Raw genomic sequence first — 25,101 nt, forward strand, 5'->3', positions numbered from 1 at the left:
CCTCTGGAACTGGAGTTACAGACAGTTGCGTATAAGCTGGCTATGTGGATGCTGGGAACAGAACCCAAATCCTCTGCAAGAGAAACAAATGCTCTTAACTGCTGGGTTATTTCTCCAGCTCCTCCCCAACACCAAGTGCTTCCTAGGGTCCTGGCTTTGCAGATCTCACCAGCAGTCCAGCTTTCTCTATATTGCAGGTCCTTCTGAGACTAAAGCAGAAACCAGAGACTATGTGAAGAAACCTTTAAAAGGGAACCAGGTTTGCTGATCTCAGCCAATCTGGGTTTCCAATCCTGCCAAGTTCAGTATACCATGTCTATTTTTGTAGCAGACTTCAAAATAAGAATGAGACATGTGCTGTGGCATAATGTCACTGTCCTAAGAAAAAGTACATGTGCTAGACTTTAAATATATCAGCTTTGAAACTGCCACCTAAGGATTGTTTCTATGGTACCAGCCTATTTAAAGTTGTAACTGAGCCAGTCTCCACACACCCTGCACAGTCTTTCGGGAGGATGCAGAAACCGCGAGGAGTGATCTGGAGCACTGGCAGTGGGGTGACCATGGAAGCTCTTTGAAAGCTGAGAAAGAGGCAATGTCTTGCAGAGGTCCTTGACTATGACCTTGAATTTATGGAAGTCCCTCTGGTCACCTCAGAGAAGAAAGTGGTGATATTGAAGCTCATATGCCTGCACTCCTGGGGTCCAGGTCTGGTTCTATTCTTCAACTTGCTTTAAGCTGCAGGCACTTGACGTCTTCCAGAGCCCTCTCTATATTCTCTTCTCTGGAAGGGTTGGAACCAAGGAGTGTCAGAGGGCCTGCCACATTCCTGGGGAGGAGCTGTGTTGTTTAGAAACCCCTACACGTCTTAGTACCTCACTGGGAATCTAGGCATGGGTCTCGATGTCCCCAAGTCCCAAGGCTGGGTCTTTATCTGATAAGTGACAGGAGATAGGGACAGATATGAGCCCCCTGAATATATGCCTCTGGGCATTTTTTCATCTTGCTTTCCCAAAGGTTGAGTATTTGAACTGAGAATTGTTTTGTTTCTCAAGACAGGGTTTCTCTGTGTAGTCCTGGCTGGCCTTGAACTCACTCTCTAGGCCAGGCTGGCCTTGAACTAAGAGATCCACCTGCCTCTGCCTCCTGAGTCCTGGGATTAAAGGAGTTCGCCACCATCTGACCTTAAACTGAGAAATCTTGATGAAGGGCACTTGATGAAGTACCAATCTTTGAGGCTGGGAGGTTTCCATGTAGTTAGGTCATTGGCCTAGATTCCAGGGACTTACATTCATCCCTTGGGAACAAAAAAAACAGATCCCCACTTCTTCCACGTGGGCTCCAAGTCTAAGAAGTCCAGCTGTACTTTCTGTCTTTGGTGTTGAGGCCCTGAACTCTCCTCAGTGACTCCACCATGCCTGGCTGGCTGTTCACGGTGTCAATAGCTTTTCTAATGAACTCCACTCCCCAGCAATCTGTTTCAGTGTCCCTCTTGACGGTCCTTGCAAACCTTCCACCCATTTTGTTTGCTATATTATTTGGGTGTAGCTCCTAGGCACTCAGTATATTTTAATAGAACCAGTGGTTGAATGGATGCATTTACTTACCGACCAGTTTGAAATGTCCTAGTTAGCTTTAGTTGTTCAGCTCGACATGGTCATCAGAGGAAAGTTTTGATGGATTGTCCAGATATGACTGGCCTGTTGGGGTGTCTGTTTGGGATGGTCTTGATAGTTACTGGATGCAGGAGGACCCAGCCCACTGTGGGCAGTACCAAGGTAGGTGATCCTGGACTGTCTAACAAAGCTAACTAAAGATGAGCCTGTGAATGAGTCAAGAGGACCATCCACTAAGCAACATTCCTCTATGGTTCCTGCCTTGAGTTCCTGTCCAGACTTCTCTCAATGGTGAACTTGTTACATAAAAGAATAGGATCTGGTCTGGAGAGATAGCTCAGAGGTTAAGAGCACGGACTGCTCTTCCAGAGGTCCTGAGTTCAGTTCCCAGCAGACACATGGTGGCTCACAACCATCTATTTATGAGATCTGGTGCCCTCTTCTGGTGTGCAGATATACTGTTGTATACATAATAAATAAATAAAATCTAAAAAAAAAAAAAAATTGGATCTGCCTCTAGATTGGTGTTTCTCGATATTTCTATTTCTAATCCTTTCATACAGTTCCTCATGCTGTGATGACACACAACCATACAAGTATTATTATTATTATTATTTGTTTTTTGAAACAGGTTTCTCTGTGTATCCTTGGCTGTACTGGAACTCACTTTGTAGACCAGGCTGGCCTCAAAGTCAGAGATCTGCCAGCCTCTGCCTCCCTAGTGCTGGGATTAAAGGCGTGTGCCACCACAGCCCACCATAAAATTATTTTCATTGCTACTTCGTAACTGTAATTTGCTGTTATGAATCATAATGTAAGTATTTGGGGGGAGATAGAGGTTTGCCAAAGGGGTCGTGACCCAGAGGTTGAGAACTGTTAGTCTATGTTTTACCGATGCTTTTGTTTCCCCTACTTAAGGGTTAATCCAGTGGGGCAGGTTGAGGACCTGCTTGGTGATGCACGTGCAGGCTCGTCTTAGAATAATGTAAATTTCCACCCAGGTTCAGTTGGGTCTTTCTGACTTCTGACTCAGAAAACCTTTTTCTTTTTGTTTCTTTTTTTTTTTCTTTTTTTCTTTCATTTTTGGAGACAAGACCTCATTATTTAGCCCTGGAACTTGCTATCTAGGACAAGTCTCACTGAGATCCAATATCCTGTACTTTTACCCAGAGTGTTGGAATTAAGGGTGTGTGCAATCATGCCTGGCACATTTCTTCTTTTGTCTTTTCCTTTTGGATTCTGGACAGAGCCCAAGTGTGAGAAGGTTTTTGTTTTGTTTTATCAAAGATGGCTATCTTGCCTAAGGGTCAGTATTCCATAACTCTCCTTAGTTTGTGAAACTCTTGTAGTATACGTCCAAGCCTCAGATGCCAAACATTTCTGAGACTTTTCATCACAGGCTTTCCCTTTGTGAGTATTATGGAGTAGCAATCATGTCAAATTGAGGTTGAGCTCCTACCAACCGGGTGAGACACAGACACACCTTTGCCAGAATAGAAATGAAGTCAGCTTGTGGCTTAGGTGTGCTTGCCTGCCTGGCTGGGTTACTTTCACTTTGTCACTTGCAAGAATATTCTTCCCCAACATAAGTGTACTTTTAATTTCCATGCACTGGGATTCCTTGCATATTCTCTGAAGGCCCCCCCTCCCCCGCCATGTGACTGACCTCTATGCCGGTTTATCTTATGACAAGGCTTTCCCCTTCTCCATTCTCCTCCCCCAGGCAGTTTCTAGATCTCCAGCTTGTTTGCCCTGTTTTTTTTTTTTTCTTTAAATTTGCACTTTGGGCATCTAGACTTACCCTCCAATACCCCCTCATGCCATGTGGCTGACCTCCAAACTGGCTATCTCAAATGGCATCATGCCTTTCCTTTTCCTCCATTCTCCTCTGGGCAGCTGTGAGAGTTACAGTTTGCTCGACCTTTGAAGGGTTGCCCTCTAGCCTTCGTTTTTATCTGTTCTTAAATTCTTTCATGGACTATAATCCCCAAGAAGGGACCCTGACTTCACCAGTTAACATGGTGACATTGACAGATGCCCAAAGCGCTTCACTAATACATCTTTCCGGTGCGTTTTAAGTTAGGTTTCATAGTTGTAACGACCATGATCAAAAGCAACTTGGGGAGGAAAGAGTTTATAGGTTACAGTTCACTAAGGAAAAACAAGATGGAAATTGAAAGCAAGAACTGAGGTAGAAGCCATGGAGGAACACTGCTTATTGGCTCGCTCCCCAAGCTCAACCAGGACCATCAAAGCAGGGGTGGCACCACCCACAATGTCTGGTCTCTCCTACATCAATCATTAACCAGGTTAATGACCCCACGGGATTGCCTAACAGGCCATCCCAGACAACTCTTGTGTGTGTGAAGCTGACAGGGAAAACCAACCAGCCAAACAAACAAACAAACAAAAAACAACTAAAAACCCCACCAGGACGTGAGAGAAAACTAACTTTTTCTTTAACCCTAGATGGCATCAGACTATAACCCGGAGAAGCGTAAGATGAAATATGCTTTTGCTTGGCGGTGGTGGCACACGCCTTTAATCCCAGCACTCTGGAAGCAGAGGCAGACCAGCGAGTTCAAAGCGAGTTCCAGGACAGCCAGGGCTACACAGTGGAACCCTGTCTTGAAAAACCAAACCCAAACTAATCCAAGCAAAAACCCCGCCCCGCTTCCCCTTAGTTGTTTATCACAGCAAGAGAAATAACTGGAGCGGAGAGGAAAATAATAAAACTTCTTCCTGGAGAGAACGCTTGTGCACGCCTTCCGCCCATTCATGCCTTAAACTTTTGTGGGCCCAGGCTGGCTTGTCCTAAAAGAGCCAAGAAGGAGGCACCTGGGTGCAGAAATCTGCTGTCTTAGTGTCAGTCTGTTTCAGGAGAAAACAGGAATAGGGACTGGCAAAGGAAAACGGGTTTATTTACAGCCTGGCCAGACTGCCTGGAGATAAGTTCTTAGGCTCCTTTACCTTTCCTGTTTACAGCAAAGAGGAAACAAAAGCCCGGAAGTGTGCATGATGATTGCTCTGCAGCGAGGGGATCGGAACGGAGAAATCTCTCCTAGGAAGCCCCTCGCTTTCCCTTCTCGCGACAGGGAGTGCCGAGGGCGTTTTAATTACTCAGGGTCCGCGTGACATTGGTTCAGGTAGTCCGGACCCGGCTGTTCCCATCCGCGAGGGGGGGGGTTCCCGGAACCATTCCTACGCTCCCTTGGACACCGGTCAATGGCGTTCCATTGGCCGGATGTCTACTCCGCCTCAGTTCCGGTGGAAACCGGAAGCAGTGCGGGCGGGATCTCTAGTCCTTCCGGCACGCAGACCCTCCCCCCTCTAGTGGCAAGTCACCGCCTAGTGACGTCATTCCGGTGCGCCGGCAGGGCTACATCCGGGTTTCGGCTGGCGGGCTCCTCGCAGGCTCTCGTAGGCTGGAGAAAGCTGTGTGGCTGGCAAACGCCGAGCGAGGTGAGCGGCGGGGTCGGGGTGGCGTCCTGGGAGCACGGGCTGAGCCTCTGCGGCGGCCCCATGGCCTCCCTGCGCCCGGGTCTCCAGCCATGGGCTGCGGCGGGGCCGGGACCAGATGAGGCGCTGGGAGCCGCCAGCGTCCCGATGCTGACACTGGATAGCCAGCCCCGGGCGCGCTCGTGTTGTGAGCAGCACCTGACCGCTGTGAAATTTTTTTTTTTTTGTAGCAGTTCTGTGCTGGGGAGGCGACGGTGTTGTAATCCGATTGGTCCAGGGCTCCCTGCCTCCTTTGAGAACTTTGCGAGCAAAGTGCACTCGTAGCTCAGGTTGGAACCTGTTGATGTTAACGGTGCATAATGAGGAGGAGCAGGGACACATTTGTTAATGGCTAAGCAGTCCCACCCTGCTAGAGAAGCCCAGATCTCGCTGTACGTAAGGAAGACCGCTGTCAGTCGATGGCGTCACACACTGAGGACGTTAGTGTGCTGTGTACCACGCTAGCGTTTTTGTGTGTGATATCCACGCATGTGATAACCACGCACAGAGGCGCTGGTAGAGGGGGGCTTTGAACTCAGGCTGTGTGGTTTAAGTGTTCCTGATTTTCACAATCCTCCCTACCTCCCTCCGTCCCTACACAGGGTCTCTCTGTGTAGCCTTGGCTGTCCTGGAACTCGCTGTGTAGACCAGGCTGGTTTCTAATTCACAGATCCGCCTGCTTCTGCCTCTCCAGCCTGAAGAGGATACTGTTTTTGGTTTTTGTTTTGGTTTTTTCGAGACAGGGTTTCTCTGTGGCTTTGGAGGCTGTCCTGGAACTGCCTCTTGTAGACCTGGCTGGTCTTGAACTCACAGAGATCCGCCTGCCTCTGCCTCCTGAGTGCTGGGATTAAAGGTGTGCGCCACCACTGCCCGGCGAGGATGCTGTTTTTAAAGCACCTATTGGGAGCTCAGCTTTTGTTATTTTGTTTGTTTTGAGACCAGGTCTCACTGTGTGGCCCCGACCAGCCTGGTATTCACTATGTAGACCAAGCTGGCTTTGAATTTACAGAGTAGACCTACCTGCCTCTGCCTCCTGAGTGAGGCGGTGGGGTGGGAGGTTGAGGAGGGGGATTGTGGAGTAGGTGTTGAGGAAGTTTTCTTTCTTTCTCTCTCTCTCTCTCTCTCTCTCTCTCTCTCTCTCTCTTTTTTTTTTTTTTTTTTTTGGTTTTTCAAGACAGGGTTTCTCTGTGTAGCTTTGGAGCCTATCCTGGCACTGGCACTTGCTCTGTAGACCAGGCTGGCCTAGAACTCACAGAGATCCGCCTGCCTCTGCCTCCCGAGTGCTAGGATTAAAGGCGTGCACCACCAACTCCTGGCAGGAGTTCTCTTTTCTAAAGTGCCACTTTAATCAGTCCTTCTAAAACCGACTGTAGTCACTGATACAATTACCGAGATGGCCAAACAGATTCCTGGGTAGAACAGTTTGTTTATCCCACACCCTCTAGGTGCCGCTGTGTAGTGTCATTCATAAAGACCTCAGCCTTCCAGTACCTCAGAAGCCACTCAGGTTTGAAAGAAAAAACCCGAGTGTTACACTGGTCATTCAATCTCATGAAACAGTATTTCAGAAGACATTCAGAAGTTTCCCTGGGACTCCCAGTTGGCTTGATATAACTCTTGGAGAACTGAAGAGGCTGAGGTGCCCACTCAGTTTCTGAGGTAATAACATAGAACTATTACTTCCTTCCTGTGGCACTTATGGGTGATGTTTGACTCTGACAAGGCCAAGGCAGAATGGGTTCTTAGACCTGTATGGACTGCTGGGACTGACTTCTCTCACTTGTCCCAGAGCTGGCCACTTTGTCCTGTGTTTAATGGCTACTTTATTGACTGGTAGCATGAGGCTAATGGGCTTTCCTTTGGAAGAAACAGGAGTAGAGATTCCTGGGCATCTTCTGTTGGCCCCAGGGTTTCACATTGCTCTTCTTGTCCCCCTTCCTCTAGTGACCAGCCATGTCACTGTCCCACCTGTACCGGGACGGGGAAGGTCATCTGGACGATGATGATGATGAGCGTGAGAACTTTGAGATCACTGATTGGGATCTCCAGAATGAGTTCAACCCCAACCGGCAGCGTCACTGGCAGACCAAGGAGGAGGCCACTTATGGGGTATGGGCTGAACATGACTCCGATGAAGAGAGGCCCAGCTTTGGAGGCAAACGGTACTGTCTGCTGAGCTGCATGCCCTGGCTTTAGAGGATCGGAGAGGCACCCCAAAAGAGTTTTCTGGCCTATCAAGTCCTATAGCTACAGCATCTTGCTGTGTGTTGTTGACCTGGGGTGGCAGGTTCTTCCTCAGCACTTACTGTGACGAATACAGCTACTTAGGGATAGACGAGTGCTAACCAACCACAGGCTTGGTAGCTTTGGAACCATGCCCTGGTCAAGGAGCATTCTCACAGGTCCTAAAGGATAGGGAGGTTAGGGAAGGTCACCCTGTAGAATACAGTTGGCTGAAATGAAGGTAGAGAGTGATTAGGGCCACAAGATAAGTGTGGTAGGACAGCCTGTGCTACACAGTAAGACACTGTCTCACAAGAAAAGAAAAATGCATGTGTCCCCACACTTAACTACACTCAGAATTTTTTATTAATTTTACTTAGGATCCCCCCGAGACAGGGAGTCTTTGTGTGGCCCTGGCTGTCCTACCACTGCCTCTGCCTCCTGAATGGCAGGGATTAAAGGTGTGTGCCACCACTGCCCAGCTAAGATTCTTATCTATCAGAATTTTTCTGCTCCTGTTTGATTTTTACACTTGAAATGGTATCTAAAACAAATGGTGTGTTGTGTGTTGCTGGGAATTGGACCTAGGGCCACATGCATGCTAGGTGAGTGCTTTACCACTCTAAAAGCTAAAAACATTCTTTTCAATTGTAAAGGGGGGGGGGCAGTGGGATGGCTCAGCAAGTAAAGCTGCTTACCACTGCCACACAAGCCTGGCTATCGGAGTTCTATCACCAGATCCTACATAAGAAGTGAAAAGGAAGACCCACCCCACAAAGTTGCCCTCTGACCTTCACATGCTTGCGAGGCACATGTGCCCTCATCGTGCACATTTTTAAAAGTGTCAAAGGGAGGGCTGGAGAGATGGCTCAGAGGTTAAGAGCACTGGCTGCTCTTCCAAAGGTCCTGAGTTCAATTCCCAGCAAGCATATGGTGGCTCACAACCATCCAAAATGAGATCTGGCGCCTTCTTCTGGTCTGCAGGGACACATGCAGACAGAACACTGTATACATAATAAATAAATAAATAAATAAATCTTTAAAAAAAAAAAAGGTGTCAAAGGTAGTGGGGCAGTGGTGGCACACACCTTTAATCCCAGCACTCAGGAGGCAGAGACAGGAGGATCTCTGTGAGTTCAAGACCAGCCTGCTCTACAAGCGCTAATTCCAGGACAGCCTCCAAAGTCACAGAGACACCCTGTCTCGAAAAACCAAAAGTAAAAAAAAAAAGTGTCAAAGGGAAGTAAGGTTATTACATCATCTTTTTAATTTATAATCAACTCTGGGAGCCTATCCTGGCACTCACTGTGTAAACCAGGCTGGCCTCAGACTCACAGATATCCACCTGCCTCTGCCTCCCGAGTGCTGGGATTAAAGGCATGTATCACCACTGCCTGGCAAGATATTATAATTTTTAATATGCTAAACATAAGATTATTGGAGGTCAGTTTTGAGTCCCTTTTGGCATTTGGGCATAATAAACATATTATGGTTTAAAGTGGATCCCACGAGGCCCCTCTCTCTAAGAAGTTCTCTCTGTGAGGACAGGGTGCTGCAGAGGTGTTTTCTAGCCTTGGGGGATTTGTGTCTGTTTACAGGGCCCGAGACTATTCTGCACCGGTCAACTTCATCAGCGCAGGGCTCAAGAAAGGGGCAGCTGAAGAAGCGGACTCTGATGATTCTGATGATGATGAAAAGCCTGCGAAGCAGGAGGACTTTCCAAAGGACTTAGGACCAAAGAAGTTAAAAACGGTAGGTCTCACAGGATAGTCTCTAAGTGGCAACAGTCAGAGGTCATCAGTGCAGCAACTTCTTTGGCAGAGAGAAGCCCAGTGGGCAACTGTGTATGCTACCCCCATAGGTCCTGAGTCTCTTTCCTGGTCTGTGTCCCTGATGTGGTTTCGGTCTACACACAGCTTTTCATAGCACACTGGCTGCAGGCTGTTCTCTCTCTCATTGGCATTCTCCCTTTTATTCTGTGTTTCTTTCTCACCCATGCTCATCAGGCCTTCTTTGCAGGGTGGCAATTTTAAGCCCAGCCAGAAAGGCTTTGCTGGAGGAACCAAGTCGTTCATGGACTTTGGCAGCTGGGAGAGACACACAAAGGGCATCGGGCAGAAGCTGCTACAGAAGATGGGCTACGTCCCTGGGCGGGGCCTGGGGAAGAATGCACAGGGTGAGTGAGGCTGTGGCCCAAGAGGAGTTTGGTAGAGGGATGCCTCGTCTGCCTCTTCCCTTTAGGAAGCCCGTCAAGTATGGGGTGATCTCTGCGGATCAGGTCCTGGGAAGGATGCTTAAACTCAAACCCAAACAAAACAGCTGTTAACTTTGCAGCTGGATTTGGCAGCATGGGCCACTTGTGCTCTCCAGCTGCCCAGCTTTTCCAGAATCCAGGTTCAGTAAAGCGCTTCCTTAAGTAGGAAGGAAAGCGGTAGGGTCTAGAGTGGCTGTACATAACTGATAATATTTGCAAGTCAGACTATTTCACCAAGAACTCTATAGAGTTTGCCTGGCAGGAGTTTGTTAGCTTCACAGCTTCCTCTGGGCTGTGTGAGGTCTTATAAAGCAATGTCCTCAGCTCCCTGTGGCCCGCCAAGTGATCATGTGTGTGAGCCTGCTTGGGCTCTGAAGGCTCAGCTCTGTAGTCCCTGCTTCGGTGGTCCCTACCTTTGTTGTCAGTGTGCAGCATGGCAGCCTTCACCTACTAAAGATGTGCCTGCTGCTGGCTGACCAGACCATGTTGTTTCCCACATACACCAGCCCCACTGAGAAAGAGTCCCGGGCACGCACAGCTCATCACCTTGGCCATGAGGAACAAGAACTTGGCCTTTTCCAGCAGGAACTGGGTCCAGTGTAATTAATACCCAGGGCCACCCATAGTCATTTCAGCTAGTGCCAAGCTTGTACTGGGAAGAGAGTGGCAGAGCATCTGTGATGTCACTCCTCAAGTCCCCAGAGCGTGACACTGTCCTGAGCACAAGGAAGGTGCTGCTGTGCTGTTGTAAGTAGCAGTGTGCTGTGAGCTGAGGAGCAGGAAGTGTCCACTCAGTTGTGTCTTCACATGGGTTCCCGCGATCTGAAGTCTTTCTGTCTTCCACCTGTCCTTGCTCAGGAATCATCAATCCCATTGAGGCCAAACAGAGAAAAGGCAAAGGAGCCGTGGGAGCCTACGGCTCAGAGCGAACCACTCAGTCTCTGCAGGACTTCCCTGTGGCTGACTCAGAAGAAGAGGCTGAAGAGGTAATGAGAAGGCAGCCGTGTGGGTGTGGCTTGGGCCATTACAGACAGCTGCAATTCATGGGTTATGCATTCTGATGGCCTTTGGGTGTCACCACACACCTGCTTATGTGGCAGGCCCTACTAGGGGCTCAGTGTGCAGCCAATGGCATCATGCCATCATAGGCTTAGGTGTGTGTAAGGGGCCTGCTGTAAGACAGTAGGCAGGGTGGGACCTGAGACATGCCTCCGTATGGTGGTCTGACTGCAGTGTAGGCTCTGCTCAGCTAAGAAACAGCCCTATATGGGACTAGGTGCCATTATTTCTGAACAGCTGCAACTCCAGATAGTTCAAAGAATGACAGGTTAGAGCAGGGTGAGAAATAAAACGGCAGTCATGGAACTGACTTGTAGGGTGGGTGTGTCCTCACGCATAGTATCCTCTGCTCACCATTTTCTGTGGAGGTCGGCCAGGTGGGGGCGAGTGCTTTCTAAGCTCTGCCTAAGTTAGTGAGGACTGGCAGAGCTGCGCCCTTCCCTTGAGGACCCTGCCTTGGCATCTCAACCCTTGTACTGTACACGGATGGGTGTTGAGAAGTGGTGCTTGGTGGCTACGGGCTTGCTAAGGGCCTTGTCCTGGCTGCTTGCTGTGGAGGAGGCCCCTGCTATTGACGTTCTCTGCCTCCCTCTGCTCCAGGAGTTTCAGAAGGAGCTGAGCCAGTGGAGGAAAGACCCCAGCGGGAGCAAGAAGAAGCCCAAGTACTCCTATAAGACTGTGGAGGAGCTGAAAGCCAAGGGCAGGGTCAGCAAGAAGCTCACAGCACCTCAGAAGGAGCTGTCTCAGGTCAAGGTATGAGGACGGCACATTGGTCCCCGTCCATCCTCTGAAGACTTTGATAACTGGTGTGTGTGTGTTTGCCTGTGTGCGCTCCCAAGTGTCCATGTCCCTTTCTCCTTTCTAAGACAGAATCTTGCCATGTGATCAGGCTGGTCTAGAACTCTTAGCCCAGGCTGGCCTCAAATGCTCAGTCCTCCCCAGACCTCCTGACACTGGGATCCTAGGGCATGACCGCTTCGTGGTCCAGTTCTTCTGTTTCTGCCCCTTCGTGGCACAACAGTGGTCAAGGCAAGCGCACAGTGCTCCCACCTGTCTGCAGCTCATGCCCAGTGAGTTCAGTAAAACTCGTGAGTACAGAACATGCCAGGCTCTACCTTCCACTCTGCACACTACAAAGTACCCCATCTCCCCATGCAGATCATTGTGGTGAGCACAGCTCCCAACCCTGGAGCCTCTGCTCAGCCTGCAGCTCCTTTTGGTTTGTTTTGGGTCCTCTGTAGATACCTTTGAGACCCAGGGGAGGGCTCCTGGGAGTGCACAAGCAGATAGGGAATGCTCTGACTGGCTGGGGGCCAAGACAAAGACCCCTCCTTTAAAGACTTCTGACTTGGGGTTCTGATGGCCCACAGGTGTCAGGCTTGTCATGGTTGTGGGTGAAGTGAGTCGTTTGGGACAGCTGGGGTGTGGAGAAAGGCCTCTCTTTCTATGGTGGACTCATGGTGTTACTGTCACTTTCCAAGTGGCTCGACAGCACTGGTGGCAGCTGCCTGTCATGGTTCAGTATGAGGTAGTGTGAGTGTGACAGCTCAAGTCTGTGGTAGGCAGCTCTGCCCACTAGCAAGGCTTTTGACACTTGGCCAGCGTCCTGTCTCCCCTGCTCAGTGGCGGCTAATAGGTGGCAACCTGCCGCTCTTTTCAAGGTGATCGACATGACAGGCCGGGAGCAGAAGGTGTACTACAGTTACAGCCAGATCAGCCACAAGCACAGTGTGCCGGATGAAGGGCTGCCTTTACTGGCACAGCTGCCTCCCACAGCCGGCAAGGAAGCCAAGGTGCCAGGCTTTGCACTGCCCGAGCTGGAGCACAACCTGCAGCTGCTCATTGAGCGCACGGAGCAGGAGATCATCCAGAGTGACCGTCAGCTGCAGTATGAACGGGACATGGTGGTCAGCCTGTCCCACGAGCTCGAGAAGACCGCCGAGGTCCTAGCACACGAGGAGCGTGTCATCTCCAACCTCAGCAAGGTGCTGGCCCTGGTAGAGGAGTGTGAGCGCCGCATGCAGCCTCATGGCACCGACCCCCTCACGCTGGATGAGTGTGCCCACATCTTTGAGACACTGCAGGACAAGTACTATGAGGAGTACCGCCTGGCAGACCGTGCAGACCTGGCTGTGGCCATCGTTTATCCGCTTGTGAAGGACTACTTCAAGGATTGGCACCCTCTTGAGGTGAGCTGGGTGCAGCCTTCAGCTTGGTTAGAGGCCTGGTTGCCGAGTTGGGAAGGCTGATGATGTCAGTGTTCTGCAGGATGGCAGCTATGGCACCCAGATCATCTCCAAGTGGAAGAGCCTCCTGGAGAACGACCAACTTCTGTCTCACAGCAGCCAGGACCTGTCCTCGGACGCCTTCCACAGGTGCCTGGCCCCACCCTGCTATATATCCTCTTGCCTCCCCGGGGAGCAGGAATTCTAAAGGTTGGATGACAGCAGTTTTGGCTGCTATTTGACTCTGCTCCACACTGACACTGCTGTGGTCATTGAAGGCATGCTTGCTCACATGTCTATTGTATGTCCTGAGGGTCCAGGAGCTGGGCCAACCCTGGGAGGACCATGAGCAACTTTCACCTACAGTCAGGAAGGGCAGAGAACCAAGAATGAGGTCTTTGTGGAGCGGGCAGAGGTGTTGGGGGGGGAGGGAGTGGCGGCGGCAGACATTCACCTGTTACCCTGAGTGTTAGGTGCTCTTGGTGGGAAAACACCTCAGGCTGTGTGCTGACACCATTGGCCCCACGTGGTCCTGTAGGAGCTCTGCCAGTGTGTGGCACCACTGAGGAGCCCAAGGCCCCGAGCTAAGACGTCATGGGAGCCCTTTGTGGAGACTGACCTGGAGTTTCCTGTGGAGGGCTGTGGAATGGCCCATTTTGAGGCCAACACTGTGGCTGACCAGCTGCCCTTGCCTCTCACAGGCTCATGTGGGAGGTCTGGATGCCTTTTGTCCGGAATGTTGTCGCCCAGTGGCAGCCCAGGAACTGTGACCCGATGGTGGACTTCCTGGACAGCTGGGCACACATCATCCCTGTGTGGATCCTGGACAATATCCTGGACCAGCTCATCTTCCCCAAGCTGCAGAAGGAGGTAGGGCAGAGCTCCGGCAGTGTCTCTGGTCACCCAAGCCACCAGACTCTTGGGGCTGAAGGGCTTTGTTAATGTCCTACAGTATTTATTCAGCCTTTTCCAAAGTATCCCCTTCCTGCCTCCCTCAAGAGGGAGTTCATTTCCTCAGTACCTTTAGTGAACCTTGAGCTATGCTGAGGTTGGAGTTGGTGGCACGGGTGCATTTGTTTTTTCTCTGTGGAGGGACCTAGAGTACAAACTGCCTGGGAGGCAGCTTAGCAGCTTCTGTGCCTGCCATTTGCCTCCATGGTGGATCTTACCCTCCACATCCACACTGAGGACTGTGGCCCGTGTTCAGGACACACATGCCTCTTTCCTAAGGACAGCACTAGTGTGTCATGAACTGTCCATGGACTACAATGCTCGTCCTTCTCCATTCACCCTGCAGGTGGACAACTGGAACCCCTTGACAGACACCGTTCCCATCCACTCGTGGATCCACCCATGGCTGCCCCTCATGCAGGCACGCCTGGAGCCGCTCTATTCCCCTGTCCGCAGCAAGCTGTCCAGCGCCCTGCAAAAGTGGCACCCCAGTGATGCTTCAGCTAAGCTCATCTTGCAGCCCTGGAAAGAGGTCCTTACCCCTGGATCCTGGGAGGCCTTCATGCTCAGGAACATCGTGCCCAAGCTGGGTAAGGAGACAGGGACAAGTGGGCCATGTGTGGTTTACTTAGTGTTCCACCACAAAAGCGTGCTGCTTATGGCAGAGGTGGAAGTGGAGTGGAACCAGGGCCTTCTGGTGGTCTGTTCACGACTGTGACCATGTTCTGCTCTCACTAAGGTCTGCAGTGGTGACTCTGGGCGCTCTCTGTGCCTTGTGGTTTTTTTTTTCCCTGACGGGGCTAGTTTGGGCCTCAGGTCCAGAAAGCCACTGGCCTCAAAATGCTTGTGATCCTGGGGTGGAAGGAAAGAGCAGACCACAAAATGAAGGGTCTGCTGGATAGCACTTTGTGCTTCCATAGCTTTGCCACTGCAGAAGCTGAGCCAGGGACCATCTCTCTTGCAGGCATGTGTCTGGGTGAACTCGTCATCAACCCCCACCAGCAGCATATGGACGCCTTCTATTGGGTGATGGACTGGGAAGGGATGATCTCTGTCTCAAGCCTGGTGGGGCTGCTGGAGAAGCATTTCTTCCCCAAGTGGCTTCAGGTGTGCTGTGTGGCCCAGGAGGGCAGGGTGGGGTGAGAGCCCAGGGGTCCTCAGTGCGCATTGCTGTCAAGGCATGGTATTGTCTCACCTCAGCTCCTCACCGAACCTGTCTGGGGATGTAGAGATTTAGGTCCAGCACATGTAGGCCACAGGCTGGCTCTAGATTCTAATAATTGCTAGATGCTGCAACTCCACGAGCCCTGTGATGTGGGCTGCTAGGAGGAGCAGCGCTGCAGACAGCAAGTAGCCCCTGGGGACACTGCTCCCGCTGCTGTGGTCCAGCCTCCTGTCCAGTGTGTGGCCACTGGCTCAGTGTCTGGTGTCCTTTGGCAGGTGCTATGCTCCTGGCTCAGTAACAGCCCCAATTACGAGGAGATCACCAAGTGGTACCTGGGCTGGAAATCCATGTTCTCAGACCAGGTGTTGGCACATCCCTCCGTCAAGGACAAGTTCAACGAAGCACTTGACATCATGAACAGGGCTGTGTCCTCCAATGTGGGTGAGTAGGGTTCCTGTTGGGGGTGTGTTCGGGCCTTGGTTCCTAAACATGACATTGACTCCCACTGCTTTTGGTCTTCTGTGAGGCCACTCTACCAGTCACTTTACTCCTGGGACAGTGTCCAGTGGACTGCTACTTACAGCTCCCACCCTGTTGTCCTGTGACAGAGGCTGACAAGAGTGGGTCTGACTCCAGGCAGGTTTCCCACACTGCTCTGCATAGACAGAACTTGGCAGTTGCTCCTTTCTGAGCAATGCTCTGTGCCTACTTCATGGGCTACAAGATGGCTGAGCTCATGTCTGTGGCACTTGGCAGCTGGGTCCTTAAAGGCATGGATATTAGGATTCACCAGACCAGTATTAAGTGGAGTTTATTAGTAAATAACTTAAAACACGGAAAACAGTAAGTAACTGCTGTAGCGTTTCTGCTCCCTGATGCTCTGGTGACCCAAAGGGGCTTCTGACCCCAAACCTGTATGGCCACGCCTAAAAGGTGTGGTCAGTGTTGCAGGTGTGGAGGCAGATCTATCACTACAGGTCCTTGTGTATCACTGCTTGCTGTTGGGGGCCCAGGATTGCTGTATTACAGCACAGTCACATTGCTACGTGGCTCACGTAATACACACAAGTGCAGTGCCAGGGGAGGCCAGAAGAGGCTATCAGATCCCATGGTCTGGAGTTAGATAGTTGTGGGTATCTGAAGTGGGTGCTGGCAATCAAGCTGGATTTTCTGCAAGCACAATACATACTCCTTATCAATGAGCCAAATCTCCAACCCCCGATTTCCATTCTTTGAGGGCAGGAGCCACTGTGGACAAGGGGAAAGTAGAGGCAGCAAAGGCCATGATAGACTATGAGGTGACCTTGTGGGTGGTGATTTCGGGAGGCCACCTCTGGGCCCAGCCCTTGTCCACATCTCATCCGATACTAACAGATTCGCTTCTGGCATTTGATATTAGCTGCAAGTTCATGTACCAATTTTGTGATATGTCTCTCTTCAATTATGCAGTGACCATGTATTAGTGCCTGGGTCCTTAAACAGAGGACACACCATGCCATCATAATGCATGTTGGGTTCTGTACATTTGGGGTCACCTCTCCTCACTGTCCTCCCTCTCTCAGGTGCCTACATGCAGCCAGGTGCACGAGAGAATATTGCCTACCTCACCCACACGGAGCGCAGGAAGGACTTCCAGTATGAGGCCATGCAGGAACGCCGTGAGGCTGAGAATATGGCTCAGAGGGGCATCGGTGTGGCTGCCAGCTCTGTGCCTATGAACTTCAAGGACCTCATTGAGACCAAGGCAGAAGAGCACAACATTGTGTTCATGCCTGTCATTGGCAAGCGGCATGAGGGCAAACAGCTCTACACCTTTGGCCGGATTGTCATCTACATCGACCGGGGTGTGGTATTTGTGCAGGGTGAGAAGACTTGGGTGCCCACCTCCCTGCAGAGCCTCATAGACATGGCCAAGTAGACATCAGGGCCCTGCACCAGTCAGGTGTGAATAAACAGCACTTTAAACTGACTTTACAAACAATGTCTCTATTTGGGAGACCAGGCCACCAGAGCAGAATGTGATGTGATACCAGCAGCCTGGGCTGTATTTCTTGCCTGGCAAAGGAGATGGCATGGTCTGCAGCATGGCTCCTGGCCCAGGTGGCAGATACTGTCCTGCTATGCCAGCTGAGCTCAGCCTGTCTGTTTCCTGATGATCTCCAGGTCCTCGCAGTCCTGGTAGTCAGGTTCTTCCTGAGATGCCCACAGGTTCCTGGGAAGTCCCTCCAGCTTCAGCAGAGGGAACCAGTGGACAGAAGTGTCATTAAAGGTGTCCATGTAGCGTGGAGTCTGCGGCAGTGGGAACTCCTCCAGGCTCTTCACAATCTGAGCAGAGGGTCCAGACATAGGCATTAGGCACAACCCTGCTCTCCTGGTGTACCTTCCCTTCACTGGCAACCCCACTGTCCTTTTGAAAAATAAATGGGGATTTGTCTATCAATGCTTTTCAGTCCTGATGGTAGTGGGAATGCTGGACTCACCCTGAGAATGAAGGGAATTGGGCACTTACGGGTTCCAGGGAAGGGCCCCTGCCAGTACATTATGCTTTGTATGCTTAGAAACATCAGTGGGTAGTGGGGCACACATCCCCCCACCCCATCCCCCGCCACTCTCACTATTCTGTGAGATACCTTTGCAATGTAGGGATAATTTTTCTGCAGAATCCTTGCCAACAACCTAGAAATAAATGTATTTATACACAATCAGCGAGGATATGTGGATGGTTTTTTTTTTTTTAATAATGGATAGAAAAATAAGATGAGTTCAGAAAGGGTTGGGGGCTGTGGAATGTGATGCCCCAGCAAGCATCTGTAGGGAAGAGCATCTGTGGGGTGGCACAGGCAGGCACTTCAAAAGTACATTAAGAGTGTGGTCTTCACACATAAAGCATGGCTACTCACACATGCTTTTCCCCCAGAAGAGGCGATTATTTGTAGGTTCCTTGAGTGCTTTAAGCTGGACTCGGGGGTTGATGCCTGCCTTAAACCTTTCCACCCAGTCCCTTATGGGGATGGAAAGCCCTTCTGCCCGTAGGTGGGCCTGGTGGTCACAATAGCTCACCTTTCCTCGATGCACTGGAAACTGTTCCCAATGATGACCACCCTGGAAAGGGCGTCTATGGACCAGTTGCTCCACAGCAGATTGTTGTATAGAGCTGTGCCACAATGTGGCATGTAGAAGATGGTGGGTTGGCCTTGGGTGCTGCGCTTGCCTTCCTGTGGAAGCCATAGCAGAATGGGTGCTAGGGAGCTGAGTGCAAAGCCTAACTCTTCTGTGGCATGGCTACATCAGTGATGTAGATGTAAGCTAGATGGCTGCACAGGAAAGGAACTGGAGCTCACTTTATTCCATGTGACGACTGTCCCCATGTCCTACATTCCAGAATCTTTCCAGGCACCCTGTGTCACTGCAGATCCTCATCACAGTGGGGTCACAGTCAACTCTTAACTAACAGCTGTCTGGCCATGCTCAGACTTGGCCTTCCTTCTCCAAATTCAAACATGTTTAAAATCTAGAGTTTCTGCTTCATACCAAAAGGCCATTGGTGTAAGTCAGAAGAAAACAAAATCTAAGACTACTATTGTCTTAACTCTGTAATCTCTAAAATCTTAATTTTCCTCATTCTTATTTTTATCCTTATTGTTACCTTTCCCTGTATGTTTACCCATGGAAATTGAAATTTCTGTGCTGATATTAATGTTTAAGTCCTCTACAGTAAACAAAAAATTTCCTAACTGCAATTTATGAACTCTCTGGAAAGAAGATGGGGCCCCACTTCAACAATTCTAGTTGATTCAACTTGCTGCCTCTGAACTAACAAACACCACCCTAAAACTGGTTTGGGACTATAAGGCTTGAGACAACTCCAGACTAGCTAGCTGAAATGGTGCACCTTCTTCTTATACTCTGGCCAGAGTTTCAGACAAGAACTTCAGTCAAGCATCTCTAGCCACAGAGACTAGCTACAAATGTTACGGCTGGTCCTCTTGAGACTTTTTGTTCTAGTTTCTGTTTTTTGTTTTTGTTTTTGTTTTTGTTTTCCCTGCAGGACCCCATGGAGTTATTTCAAATGGGGTCCCCCATTTCAACGGGGATGGGAAGTAATCCTAAGAAAACAACACTCCTTTCCCGTACTGTTGGCTTTGAGGGATAGTATTCACCTGCATAGGGTTGTTTAGGGTTGGGCATGGAAGGTGATGAGCAGACTCTCAGACTTTTAGATAAGTTTAAGGATATGGATGGGAAAGGTATGGTTAAGATGGAATATAGGTAATTAACCTATTTTCTAGTGAACTAACTTTAGCAACTGTTAGCTACAGATAACTTAAATTGTTAGATTATTGTATGTTGACTGCTTAGGGTCTTCTGTTTACGATGTTTTGCACACAAATATAAAACTATCTTGATGTATATACATTTTGATCATTGATACAACTTAGGATATTTTATCATATTGCACTTTACAGTTCTACCTCTAGTCATTTCAGTTCTATCTCTATTATTGAGAATTATACATATGTATATAGTTACATTTTTTGAAGTCATTGTCCTGGTTAGATTATTTTGGGAAGTTTCAGCCATTGTACAACTATGTTTCTGAGAACTATAGACTTTTACCACCCAGGTTTCTTATCTATGAGATTAGTCAGACAGACATAGATATTTGATGTTCAAACACTTCATAGACCTGAAGAATATGGCATTTAAATGTTTTACTATTAGTACTCTGTTGACATGAGGCACAATAGCTCCTGACAGCACCGAGCTTTCCCAAAAAAATGTTGGGAGCTGATGACACTCCTTCTGGAGTCCATTCTCTCCTTGGCTAATGGCCCCCTTGGGCAAAGAACTGGCCCCACCTTGACCACTGACTTTGGACATGCTGTCCTACTGTGCTTGCAGGAGATAAACTTAGAAGACTGCTGAATCTTGCCAAATCAGGGTAAGACTCCCTGCTTCTGTGTTGGTCAGTCAGATACTCTAGGCCTTAGCCAAAGCTGGCTGCCCCTACGCTGCAGTGAGACTCTGGGTGACTGTCCAGGTAGCCTGCTGTTTCTGTCTTCGCTGCACCTTTTGGAAGTTGCTCACCTGCACTTCCTGCCTAGCCTAGTATTGTTATCCTCCTTCTCAGGTCTTTGATGAGGTTGGAGATTACGACTGTCACAATTATTGTTCTCTCTTCCTAGATAGAAATATTAGATACAAGTCTTAAACTTTCCAGCTTAGGATAACTCTGTAGTAATCTCTGTTATGGCTTTACCCTAGGACTGAATGTGTAGCTCTTGCCATTTGCTCTAGTTGTGTCACTGGCAATAGGTCTTAGGTGTGTTTGTTCTTATTTTTCCTTCTCCTAGAGCATACTTGATATTTGCTATCTTTGTATATATTTTTGTATCAAGCCTAAATCTTTTTCTTTAGACCAAAAGGGAATTGTAGTGAGATATCACCCCTGCCCACACCTGTAGCACTAACCACGCCCATGTGGGCATGGTCACAGGTGAGGACATGACAGAGGAGGAGAGGACTAGATCTACAGTCCTGGACTCTAGAGCTTTCTCTTGCTTCTGGTCAGGTCACAGGGAACACCCTGGGAGGATCCTTGGAGCTGGAACCTGTGGCGGTCACCCGCCTCTTGTGTAAGTGCATTCTCCCTGAGTAAACTTCACTTAACCTATACTGAGTCTAGTGAATCTTGATTCCCATGCAACACCTCTTAACTAACCGCTGGCTGGCCATGCCTCCCTCTGTACTCCTCTCCCTGCAGCATGGTGGCTTCCCTTGGCTGCCTCCACAGGAGTAGATGCCCGTGGTCTTGGACACAGCCCTTGTGGCTCTCCCTCTGTGCAGAAGCCAACCTTGATGCTGTACGTGGTCCCTACTGGTTATAGGTGCCTTGGGCCTCACTCACTCTTCTCTGTACAGAGCCAGCACAGCATGCACAGGCTGGTCTGAAGTAAGTGTTGTAGGGACTCACCACTCACTCACTGTTCAGGCCGCAGGATCACGAGGCTGAAACCATCCTGGCTCCAGAGACTGTCAGAGCCAGGAGAAGCGGAATAAAGGTGCTTTCCACCCAACGATGCCAGGTCAACCTGAGTGATTCCCAGAACTCACATAAAACCCAAATAGGATCTACACCATTCCAGCCCTATGTTTTTGTTGTTTGTTTTTAATTTTTTATGTGTTATAGTGTTCACATGTCTGTGCACTATGTGTGTGCCTGGTGCCTGCAGGGGCCAGAAAAGGGCATCATGTTCCCTGGGACTAGAGTTACAGATGGTTGTAAGCCTCCACCTGGATGTTAGAGTAGTAGCCTCTGGAGTAGTAGCCAGTGCTTTTAATCTCTCCAGCCCTGGATTTAAAACTTAAGGGTTTTGCAAACCTATCACACTAGTTTATGGTGCTGATTCAAGTTTTCACTGTGGGATGTAACTGTCTTAAATGAAGCTGGTTACTGGGCTTCCACAGGCTCTAGGAAGGCCAGCATGCTGGGGCCAGGTGACGCGACAAGTCACAGAAAGTCTGTTCACTGGCAGAGGTGGGTGTTTTGGAGGAGATGACATCACCTACCTCATTCTCACAGAGGACAGTCACACCGAGGGAAGTGAGCACTGAAACTTCAGCTTGGCTGAACAGAGGGTCATAGACCTGGCAGTGGCTTCTGGGGATCTGGATGGGAAGAGGGGCTGCTTCAGTTCTAGGCACGCTGCCACCATGCCAGGTACAGGAGGAGACAACAATGATGAAGACAGCACTCACCTGGCACTTCTCCAGGAAAAGAAGCATAAAAGCGAGCTGGCTCCGAGCAGTGACACTAGAGGCGAAGTTCCCAAGACCATAGCACACACACCTCACAGGGGAAGTGCTCCTGGCTGAGGACTCTCCCGACCCACCAGGTGATGAGCTGAGGGTCAGCCTTCCAAGGGCTTCCCTTAGGTCCTGCAGCTGCTCCAGCTGTTTTCTAAGACACTGGGTGATGGTTTCTGAAAGATCATTTCCCCAAATACAGTCACTGACCCCTGGAGCCAGGACAGAAGGGCCTCGACACCCAGAGTGAAGCCACCGCAAGTGGGATCCTGAACTCTACTACCTCAGACCTAAGATTGTGTTAAAAGGGTTTACATCTAAAACAACATGACTGAGACATTTGTGCAGATTGTCAGGAAGCCCTTGAAGGGCATGTAGGATGCTGATGGCCTCTACAAAGAGAATTGAGTGGCCAGGGTCAAAACACTGTCTCCACCACCTCCTGGCCCTCCTTTTACGTTACCATCATAAACAAAAGTTATTTGTTCAGGCACTAAACAAGCTGTTTTCGCTCACCAAGGAGGCAAAGCTATCTATGCACAGGTTCCCCAGGTGAGGGAAGTCTATACAAGAAACTGCCTATGTCCTTGCTAGAAAGATAACCCTAAAACATTCTGGGTAGTAGCCTGATACTGCCTTTCATTTAACAGTCCAACGCTGGGGACTGCAGCCATCTTGCAGATGAGAGGCAACTGAGTGATTAACATGACGGTGTCTGACTTTCACTAAGAACCATGTTGACACACACTGTGTTGAGGGCATAACTGCAAGGGGAAGGTCTGCACTGTGACACAAGGAAAGAGCAGGATAAATATAGCATTTAGCCATCCCGATAATGAATGATAGCATTTATTGCCTTCGGTGTGACAGCTAAGCAGTCACCTTACTTAATTTTCAAAACAACAGGATTTATAAACTGCAGGCTATATGCACTACCATCTCCATTTCAGATTTAGTAAGTGCCACAGACTGGGCTCTGCACAAGTGAGCATTAGAACCCATCAAAGCAAGGCCGTGAAGAAAAATGCCCTTCAAAGAAGAATGTCCTTTGCCTGGCCTTCAGGCAGGCCCTTCTTCCACTCCCATGCCACCCCTCCATGCCAGATGATACTCACCCAGTGCTGAATCACAGAAATCGGAGTTCCAAAGGTCCTCCCTAAGAAGAAACGGCAGGGTCATCTCCCTTCTCTTTTGGGCCATCCTAGCCCTGACCAAGAGGCAGATACACAGAGGATGTAGGATCCTTCAATGCAGAGGTGGCCCTTACTGAGTGATGTGCCCATGGCCTGGATGGTGACTGCTGGGATAAAAAAAGGACCTCCTTCCAGAGTTCTGGTTTCCTAGGGATGGTCTGGGTCTGTTCTGCATCTTTGGCCTAGCAGATGCAGGTCAATAAATACTGGGAAATCCTTGTTTCTGATCAGAGTTTCCTTCTCTTAAGACTGTAGAGTAACAGGAAGGACTAAATAAGTTACCCAGGAGGCACTCAAGAAACAGCTTTCCCATTATAAATAACCTTACAGGGAAAGTCAAAGAGAAAGTCCAAGGGTTGGGTTCTTATTCAAGTCAACTGGTTTCTACCGCCTAGGGCAAAGCAGTCAACAGTGAAGTAAAATATGCCAGAGGCAGTGTTTAGGGGGATGAAGAGAGGAGAGAAACTGCCCGGAGGTGACCTACATTCCTCATAAGGGAAAGGAGACACTAACACACTAAAGTACTTTGAAAATTCTAGGTAGCTCTGGATCAGATTCTCTATGCTCAGGAGTCAGCAGTGATAACCACACCCCAATAGGGGTGTTAGGTGATGCAGGCAACTCTGGGAGATTCTGAAAAAGCAGAGGAAACAGCAGCCATCTGTTGAGTGCCTTGAAAGTTCTTCAGGCCTCTGCCACCTTCACTCCTCTCTTCAGAGACTGTGGAATTCCTACTTGCCCCCTCAGCCACACTGCCAGCAATTTCCATTCCAAGGTAACTTCTGGACAACAACTGCTTTTTGAGTCTAACTTGGCACCCTTGTCATAGCCATTCTGACCCATCTGAAATGCTACCCAAATTTGTAACTTAGCCCTGCAAGACCACAACTAGAAAAGGCAAGAACACGGAGTAGCCTGTGTATGGTGGGCTCCGTCTATGTGCCCTGTAAGAAGGTACAGACCAAGCTGTGGGGAGATGGTTGGAGATGTAGAAGCATAGGATTTGATGTCACCAAAGCCTGGGTCTGCAACAATGACCTTTGCATGTCTCTTTGAGTGCCCAAGATCCTAATGGGGCTGTGAGTATGCAGGATGTAAAAGTCTGTGCACATAGCTGCTGCTCGGTCAACCGCAGATGCCAATGTTGACCACTGTGTTCACGATGCAACCTCGATTTACAATACTGTTAACAAAAACCAATGTGGGGTGCGGACCACACCTGTAATCGCAGCATTAGGAGAGACAGGCAGAATCTCCTCCAGTTCCAGACCTGCTGGGCTAGCTTAAGAGATCCTGCCTCACAAACCTAAAACCAAAGCTTGGAAGACGGTTCACAAGGTGAAGGCACTTGCCAGCCAAGCCTACCAACCTGTGTTTGATCACCCTAACCCATGCAGTGAAACGAATGTTCCTCTGAGCTCCACAAATGAACTGTGACACACACCCCGCTCAACCTCAAATAAATAAATAAAACCCAAACCCCAGCCAACTACAGAAAACAATCAACACAGGGCATAACGCGAACAGGAAATCCGGGCTCTGGAGTTTCCCAGGGGCCAGGAAATGCTTTCCGGTCAGCAACACAACACCTAATCCTAACTCCACCTCCATCCCCCAAAACGGCAAGCTGAGGTATAGGATGACAAGCTGTTGTAACTGCAGTAACGGGAAAGGCAGTTTCACACACAGCTTGCAACCCGACGTGAGCTCAGCCTTCCCCAGCCTGTTAGCACACCCACTTCCGGGTTGGGGAGCCTGAGGGTGGCGTGCACTCTAGGCGCAGCACTCACTCGGCCTCCCGCAGGCGGCGCAGCACGGCCTCGCTGTCCGCCTCCGGCTCGGCCTGGAGCCCGTGGGCACGCCGCTCGTCCCGCCGCGGCCGCCTCCCCGCTGAGCGCTTCTTCCGCGGAGCCACGGTGCCCCAGGGCTCCGGAGCCGCCACGACCGCTGCCATGCTGCCGACGTCACCACTACGCGCCAGAGCGGCCGCTTTCCGTGACGTCACAAGCTCGCGTCACACCCGCACGTCACCGCCGAGCCCCTAGAGGCGGGAGGTGGGACCGCGCGTGATCGCTGGGCTGCCGGCCGGCGCAGGTATCCGGTGCCGTCG

The 25,101-nt window shown here is 49.9% G+C and overlaps 3 protein-coding genes across 7 annotated transcripts in view; 2 read left to right on the forward strand and 1 right to left on the reverse strand.

Moving 5' to 3' along the window:
- Positions 1–4,948: 4,948 nt before the first annotated feature.
- On the forward strand, positions 4,949–17,696 carry Tfip11 (tuftelin interacting protein 11). 4 transcript variants are annotated; one of them, XM_027415923.2, is made up of 15 exons: positions 5,010–5,078; positions 5,306–5,404; positions 6,560–6,773; positions 7,059–7,276; positions 8,936–9,089; positions 9,357–9,513; positions 10,450–10,577; positions 11,251–11,403; positions 12,312–12,839; positions 12,919–13,025; positions 13,577–13,745; positions 14,173–14,416; positions 14,791–14,933; positions 15,267–15,432; positions 16,554–17,696. In XM_027415923.2, the coding sequence occupies exons 4-15, from the start codon at positions 7,068–7,070 to the stop codon at positions 16,907–16,909; spliced, it is 2,514 nt and encodes an 837-aa protein (XP_027271724.1). In that variant the 5' UTR covers positions 5,010–5,078; positions 5,306–5,404; positions 6,560–6,773; positions 7,059–7,067; the 3' UTR covers positions 16,910–17,696. The 4 variants fall into 4 exon arrangements, with proteins under 4 accessions (XP_027271723.1, XP_027271726.1, XP_027271724.1 ...); XM_027415922.2 differs by lacking the exon at positions 5,306–5,404 and having other exon boundaries at positions 4,949–5,078; XM_027415924.2 differs by lacking the exon at positions 5,010–5,078 and having other exon boundaries at positions 5,357–5,506.
- Srrd (SRR1 domain containing) lies at positions 15,785–24,976 on the reverse strand. Its single transcript, XM_027415939.2, is given in 9 exon segments — positions 15,785–17,028; positions 17,030–17,125; positions 17,128–17,316; positions 17,622–17,667; positions 18,052–18,206; positions 21,562–21,660; positions 21,751–21,974; positions 22,914–22,954; positions 24,782–24,976. Coding segments are annotated over 9 exon segments (1,065 nt in total). The 5' UTR covers positions 24,946–24,976; the 3' UTR covers positions 15,785–16,977.
- The window catches only part of Hps4 (HPS4 biogenesis of lysosomal organelles complex 3 subunit 2), a 32,567-nt gene continuing 32,419 nt past the window's right edge, over positions 24,954–25,101 (forward strand). The window contains exon 1 of one of the 2 annotated variants that reach the window (XM_027415926.2): positions 24,954–25,085. The gene's annotated coding sequence lies outside the window, so the exon portion shown is untranslated. The remainder of the gene's footprint in view (positions 25,086–25,101) is intronic. The other variant, XM_027415930.2, reaches the window with a different exon arrangement.

Source organism: Cricetulus griseus, chromosome 4 (assembly GCF_003668045.3).
Source record: "Cricetulus griseus strain 17A/GY chromosome 4, alternate assembly CriGri-PICRH-1.0, whole genome shotgun sequence".
In the NCBI taxonomy this organism is placed as follows: Eukaryota; Metazoa; Chordata; class Mammalia; order Rodentia; family Cricetidae; genus Cricetulus; species Cricetulus griseus.

Coding starts and splice junctions, on each gene's coding strand:
- Tfip11 (XM_027415922.2), top strand. CDS start 7,068: ATGTCACTGTCCCACCTGTACCGGGACGGGGAAGGTCATCTGGACGAT. Junction 11,404..12,311: donor AGGAGCTGTCTCAGGTCAAG/GTATGAGGACGG, acceptor GCTCTTTTCAAG/GTGATCGACATGACAGGCCG. Junction 15,433..16,553: donor GGCTGTGTCCTCCAATGTGG/GTGAGTAGGGTT, acceptor TCCCTCTCTCAG/GTGCCTACATGCAGCCAGGT.